At 53.1% G+C, this 7233-nt stretch overlaps 1 protein-coding gene across 1 annotated transcript; it reads left to right on the forward strand.

Annotated features, from left to right (window-relative positions):
- Window positions 1-6: 6 nt before the first annotated feature.
- On the forward strand, window positions 7-3924 carry CECR6 (cat eye syndrome chromosome region, candidate 6). Its single transcript, XM_011984639.1, has one exon. The coding sequence runs from the start codon at window positions 161-163 to the stop codon at window positions 833-835; it is 675 nt and encodes a 224-aa protein (XP_011840029.1). The 5' UTR covers window positions 7-160; the 3' UTR covers window positions 836-3924.
- Window positions 3925-7233: the final 3309 nt, after the last annotated feature.

A 7233-nucleotide genomic window follows, 5' to 3' on the forward strand; every position in this document is an offset into this window, starting at 1 on the left:
GGGGGCGGCCGCGGCAGCGGGCGAGTTCGCCTTCGCCTACCTGGCCTGGCTTATCTACTCCATCGCCTTCACTCCCAAGGTGGTGCTGATCCTGGGCACGTCTATCCTAGACCTCATCGAGCTGCGCGCGCCCTTCGGCACCACAGGCTTCCGTCTCACCATGGCGCTGTCGGTGCCCCTGCTCTACAGCTTGGTGCGGGCCATCAGCGAGGCGGGCGCACCCCCGGGATCGGCAGGACCCCTACTGCTGCAGCCCCAGCGGCACCGCGCGGCTGGATGCTTCCTGGGCACGTGTCTAGACCTGCTCGACAGCTTCACGCTGGTGGAGCTGATGCTGGAGGGCCGCGTGCCACTGCCCGCGCACCTGCGCTACCTGCTCATCGCCGTCTACTTCCTCACCCTCGCCTCGCCGGTGCTCTGGCTCTACGAGCTCAACGCCGCGGCCGCGGCGGCGGCGGCATCCTGGGGCCAGGCCTCTGGGCCCGGCAGCTGCAGCCGCCTTTTGCGCTTGCTGGGCGGCTGCCTGGTAGACGTGCCCTTGCTGGCGCTGCGCTGCCTCCTGGTGGTCAGCTACCAGCAGCCCCTCTCCATCTTCATGCTCAAGAACCTCTTCTTCCTCGGTTGCCGCGGCTTGGAAGCCCTGGAGGGCTGCTGGGACCGGGGCAGTCGGGCCTCCCCGAGTCGGGCCAGAGGGGGCTATGGTGCTCCGCCCTCCGCCCCTCCACCGCCTCCGCCACCACCTCAGGGAGGCTCCCAGCTGGGCCACTGCATCTCGGAGAACGAGGGGGGTGCCCATGGCTATGTCAACACCCTGGCTGTGGCCTCCCATAATTGAGGGTGAAGGGCATGGGTCCTTGGTTTTGGGTTGAGAGTCCCCAACCCCCTTGTCTTCTACCTTCTGTCGCCCAGATTTGATCAGGCTGTATTTGGAAGAGGTAACCCTTTTCAGGGCTAAGGGCCAGGGTGTCCTTCTGCACCCCTGGGGTGAGGACAGCTTGGAGGGAAACCAGCAGTTAATGGTGAGGGAGGTAGGTGCAGTTACTCTCTCCTCCTGTCCTACCCCAATCCTGACCTCCAAGGGGCTGGTACCTCTGCTTCTTGCTTTGCCCACCTCCACTCTAATTCCCATCCATTAGGAGGAGAGGGGTGCTGGGCCTTGGACCTTCTCCCTTGCTTAGAAGTGCCAGCCTCTTTTAGGCTGTGGTTAGTGGCCATTGTCACATGCCTTGAAATTGACCCAGAACCTACTTTTCCACTGATGTGTCTATTGGATTTCTTCCAGGTGATAGATACAAAGTGTATGTCTCTGTATGTGTAGTGTTGTTTTCTTGTGTCCACCCTGTGGCCCTTTGCAACAGGTAGGAGATCTGGGGAGGCCCTGCCCCCTACACCATACTTACCGCCACCCTCCTCTTTTCTGCCTGGATTTGTGACCATGAATTCCCAGGAAGAGCTGGGCCCCTGGGAGCTGCCCAGGTACTCCCCTTGAAGGGAGAAGCTCACCCAGGATCTTCCTCAATCCTGCTCCTCTCTTCTCAGCTCAGGGAGAGGGGGGGGATCCATTCTCTAAGGACCAAACTGCACCCTTTCTTGGGTGAGCGAGCATTTCTACCTCCGTGCTTTCAACTTTTGTTGCATCATGCACCGATGCTGCTTGCAAAAAATGAAGACAAAATACTCAGAAGTTGCATTTGCCATGGCCACTGGCTCCAGCTGGGGTTCGGTGCCAGTGTTATTACAGGGTCTGCGGAGTATCAGCCATTGGCTTGGCCTCTGTCTGTTCCTCCCTCTGCACCTAGAACTCTTATCCTTCCTGTGGTTTGGTGCCAACTGGGTCGGATCTGGGCTTAGAGTAATAGCTTTGGTAGGGTTCCTGGATGGCTGTGAAGTTGGGCCTCCCATGGGCCCAAGGGAGTAGGAAGCCCCATTCCCCACCTGTCCTTCCTCTAGGAAGTGTAGATCAGAAAGTGAGATGGTGACCTCCCGCCTGTGGTCTGGTGAAGAGTCTCACTAGGGCCAAGGCAGGCTGCGGAACTTTCCCTCTTAGAATTCCTCCCACTGAGGGTGATGACAAGAGACATCCGGGGACTGTGCACTTACAGTCTTGGTGTGGAATGTCACTGTTGCCATCTTTGAGGCAGGATAAGTATTTTTACATATTTTAAGGGTGCAGGAGGACAGCAGCTAACAAGGCCAGGAAATACTCACTTCCCTCCACCCTCAACAGGATGTGGTGGGGGTGAAACTTGAAGAATTTTTGTTTCCCCTTCTCCCTTCTTACGTTTGGGAAGTTTTATGTAGCGTAATAAACTCTAGACAAGTTACCAGAAGATGTGGATTCTAGTTCTGATTCTGTCACTCGTTGGCTTTGAGTGACTATCATTTTTATTTTCTGGGCCTGTTTTCTCACATTAAAAAAGTAGAAGTTAGATGAGTGATCTCTAAGGTTGAAGGTAATTTCAACTCTCACATTCTTTGAGTTTGTGGCTCTTGAAAGCCCTAGTCCTGATGCTCCCTGTAAAGGTGGCCAGGAGAAAAGCCAGCCAGGCTGCACCGGCAGAACATTCGCTGCTCTGCACTGGGTGTGTGAAGCCCCAGCAGAGAAGGCCAGAGGGAGGGCTTGGGCGCCTGGGCTGGCTGTGGGGCAGGGCCTGGCACAGCTGCACAGTGCACAGGGAGGGCCGGAAGTGCCAAGTCACTGGCCGTTAACTCAGCACCCAGGCCAAGCCCCCGCCTCCCGCTGGAAGCCCCCTCTTCCAACTGCTTCGGGGCTCAGGGCAGAAGACACCCATGTAGACAGACGTAAGAGGGGCAGAAGGCTGGACCAGAGTTCTCTTGAGCCTCCTCGTGCTCTCAGAGCAGGGAACAGCGGGAGAAAATGTTTACACTCCACACACAATCTGTGCTTCCAGTCCCTCACCCTATGTGGCCCAATAGCTGGCTGAATTTCACACTTAATTGGTTTTTTTCTGCCTTCTTCCTCTGCTCCCACTGACTCCTCTCCTCTCCCTTTGATTGTACTCAAAGGGTTCTGGGGCCTAGGCCCTGGGTGGGTACCAACAGCTGCTCCCTGTTCCCATGTCCTCTCTCCAGCTTTGCTCTGTTTCTCTGCTACCTAATCTCAGTGACTGTGAAAGGACATTGTGTCTGAGCCATGGCCAGCTGCTGGCTGGCCCCCTGACTTGTCCCCTTTCTGTTGTTTGGATGGCCATCTCCTGCTGGGCCTCCCTGACTGTAAAATCTCTGTACTGTTAGGTTTTTGGTGGGAGGCTGTGATAAGTTCCAATGAGCTGCCACTTCCTTGGATATGTCAAGAGGCTGATGGCAACTGGGCCAATTCTGGCAAACACCAGGCCCCCAGCTCAGCCCCAGTCACCCTCTTCTCATACGTGGGTCAAGCACCGTGAGCTCAGAGGGTCAGTCTCTTCCTCTGCTGTTTTTCTTGAGTCCTTGCATTCACTTTCCCTGCCCCATTCACGATGACCCCTAAAGCTTCCTTTGCCTTGCTTTCTAGGGCATCCCTAGTGAAGGAGCAAACGTGAGATTTCCCCATGGGCCTGACAGCCAAGGCGGTGGCACTGTCTTCCGAGGTCAATGCCAGCCCGTGCATAGTTCACAGAAAAGGATCCTGGGCTCAGAATTTCGAGAACCGCCTACCCCTAACATTTCAGCAAGTCAGGGCCTTCCTCTCTGTGAGTCCCCAGATCCTTACTTATTTTCAAAAGACTAGACCCTCTCTAAAGACTGTTCCATTTTAACACGCCCTGATTCTGCATCCGTGGGTTTTGTGAAAGAGAGCTAGCTGGCGGTTAGAGCCTGGAAGAAGGAGGGAAGTGGCACCTCACTAGCATTTATCACTTTTTTCCTTCTCTTTTTAAAAATAAAACCAGACTCTGTTCTGAAAATAAAAAACTTGAGGCTTGTGACAAGCTTCCTGTGTGGTTTGTTTCAAGATCTTTTCTGTCCTGGTTTCCTTACAAAATTCTTAAATGTCACTGTGACATTCGCCATTATTTTATAGGTTTGTGTTAACATTAGGGGTACACCTTGGCCCTTTCCTTCTAGGCAGTTGGCATGTTTTTGAGGGAGGCAGTGAGGCTGTGGCCTGGAGCTGGTGAGTGTCTGACAGGCTTTGTTGGCACAGCCAGCTCGGCTCTAATGGACTCAGCCTGAGAGTGATTTTTTTCTCACTGCCCTGGGCGCTCTCGCACTTTTCTTTCTTTCCTTCCTTCTTTTTCTTTTTGAGACAGGGTCTCACTCTGTCACCAGGGCTGGAGTGCAGTGGCGCCATCGTAGTTCACTGCAGCCTCAAACTCTTGGGCTTAAACAATCCTCCTGCCTTAGCTCCCAAGTAGCTGGGACTACAGGGGTGAGCCACCACGCCCGGCTTCCTATTTCTTTCTAAGAGTAGCTTTCCAAAGGGGGAACATCTTGAGAAACTAATTTTTAAATACTGTGCCCTCCTCTTATCACTCTTGCCCCAGCCAGAAGCACAAATTCTTATGTATGAATAAGAACAAAGCCACCGGTTTTTGTTTGGTTTTATTTTAACATGAAGGGTAGTATTAAGTCTAAGGAAGAACATTGGGTCTGCACCAAAATAAACACAGAGTGGTCTTCTTAGCACAGAGGCAGCCAGTATCACACGGCCCCTCTCTGTGTTGTGACCCTAGCTTGCTGCTTCTGGCTGTGCCAAAGGCTACACAGGGGTTTGACTCAGGAGAGCCCGAGAGGCAAGGTCTGAGAGTGGAAGCTCCTGGGAGCCTGGGCTCTCTCCTCTCGTTAGCTGTGGCTTTGGCCATCAACTGGAACTTCGTCATTATAAAACAGGAGCAAAAACAGGGCTGTGGTGAGAATTACATGAGGTGACACATGTGAAATGGTCCTTTCCCCTAAGACACGTATAATTGTAACAAGCAACAAAATTTACATAGAAAATAATGACAGAGCAACATAGGACCATGTCTTCATTTGTCCCTGGAGTGGATGCAAAATTAGGTGATTAATTTGACCAAGCATGTTATGAATGTTTAGAAATGTCTTCTAGGGAAGTAAGCTGGCGCTCACCGATTTTGGTTTGCCAGGCATATCAGAAGGCGCTTTGTGACAGGTGCGGTAGGGACGCGGAGTGATCTCTTCATGTGTAGGCCATGCCCAGCCCACACCTAGGCCTTGCCTGAGTCTGGCCATGCAGTTCTCGCCCTAAGGAAGAACAGGAAAATATAGCATGTGGTTGACTGTCAGGCCCTCTGCACATTAGCCCCTTCCCTCCTCACAGCCACCTTCAGGGCTGCTTTCTCTCCATTTTCCTGAGGTCCAGAAAGAGGAGGTAGCTGGCACAATGCCGCACTGCAGTCAGGAAGAAAAGCCAGTGTGCACCAAGACCCTTCTTCCTCCCCCATCGGCACTGCTCCATGCAACCTTTAGTGGTTGGCTGTTGCTTGGGTCCAACTTCCTTTCCATGAAAGCTCAGCCGTGCTAGCAAAAAAGCAGGGGCTGTCTTCATCTTCTGTGAGAATCCCCTGACACTGGTGAGCAGAGGCGGCCAGTGGGACACCCATGAAAGGAAGCTGGCAAATGTAGGGGCCAGCCAGCCACCTGAGTCCCTCCTTCTACTCCCTCTCCTCCGGTCATTGTGTACCTTCTTCCTGTCTCATCAGAGAGGAAGGATCCAGTGAGCGAACTCATCCTACGGTCAATGACCTAAGGGGTTATTCCTCCTGGGAAGGACTCCAGGGAGAGGTGGGCTGGGCCAGGCTTCCTGGCACCCTTCAAACCACGAGACAGGAGACTGCACGTTCCTCTCACCACAGGGAAGACTGGCACCCGGATGACTGCTCGCCTTCATCCATCTAAATGGATAGGGTGCGAGTGTGGACCCAGTGCTAGGATCTGGGAGAGGCGATGGGGCATAGAGAGCCATGCAGAGGCGCAGGGCAAGATGGACCTGGATGCCACTGCAGAGTGAGGGGAGGCCCCGTGGACAAAGTGTCGGGTACAGAATTAACATTAACAGCTTGTGCCATGGGTTTAGGGGTAGTTGCTTTTCTTTATCTTCTGTAAAATATACCCATGGAATCCATATTGTCGCCATTTTTCCACAATGGACATGTTCACTCAGCCACATACCTCCCGAGCTCCTAAGAGATGCCAAGTATGGGAACACGTATTACTTTTATAATCTGAAAAGGCAAACACTGGAGGGAGAGAGCAATACCTAGTAGCAGGGAACGAGGCTCGGTGGTACCTCAGGGGGCACAAACTGCTCTGCCCCAAAAGCAGGCTGGTGCCACTCAGGGATACTGCAGGCCTCCCAGGACCCCATGAGGTGGGCACTCCTGCCCCACTCACTTTACAGAGGAGCAAGCTACCTAGGGCGGATGAGCAGCTGGCCAGCCCCCAACCCTGCTGCCTCTTCTTTGGAAGGACCCTCTGTCTGACACACCTGACTTGTGGGACGCAGGCCTGGCTGCTGGAGCAGCGGCCCTCCATCTCACTCTGCCCTCAGGTGCCCCGGGTCTCGCTGGAGTCCCAGCTGGCAGGGCGCTAAGGCAGAAGAGGGCCCTGCATACCCCTCGTTTATTTAGGAAGGGGAGCACCAAGCACAGAGCCCAAAGGCTATAGAGTTAAAACAGCCCACTGCATTGTAAGTACATCTTCTCTCTTATGCCCTATTTAATTTTCAAAGATAAACAGAAAAGGCCCGGCACGGTGGGCTCATGCCTATCATCCCAGCACTTTGGGAGGCCGAGGCAAGCAGATGGCTTGAGCCCAGGAGTTCGTGACCAGCCTGTGGATAACATGGTGAAACCCTGTTTCTACAAAAAATACACACATACACAAATTAGCCAGGCACAGTGGTGCGTGCTTGTAGTTCTAGCTACTGGGCAGGCTGAGGTGGAAGGATTGCTTGAGCCTGGGAGGTCGAGGCTGCAGTGAGCCATAATTGCACCACTGTAATACAGCCTGGTGACAGAGACCCCGACTTAAAAACTAACAAAAAACCAAAACACAACAAAAGCAAGAAGAAGTATATCCATCATACCCTTGCATTCAGAGATCGCAGCTCAAACTGCTGAATGGATGTTTCAGAGACTGAACACAACCCTTTCTAGACCCTAAACACCTTCAAGGACCTTCCTACGCAGAAAAGAGAAACTGGTTTTGAATCAATTATTCCTTTTTAAACAAACAAACAAAAAAAACTAGGATCAAGACAGTAGGCAGGAAGAA

This window comes from Mandrillus leucophaeus, unplaced genomic scaffold, assembly GCF_000951045.1.
Source record: "Mandrillus leucophaeus isolate KB7577 unplaced genomic scaffold, Mleu.le_1.0 Scaffold270, whole genome shotgun sequence".
Classification (NCBI taxonomy): Eukaryota; Metazoa; Chordata; class Mammalia; order Primates; family Cercopithecidae; genus Mandrillus; species Mandrillus leucophaeus.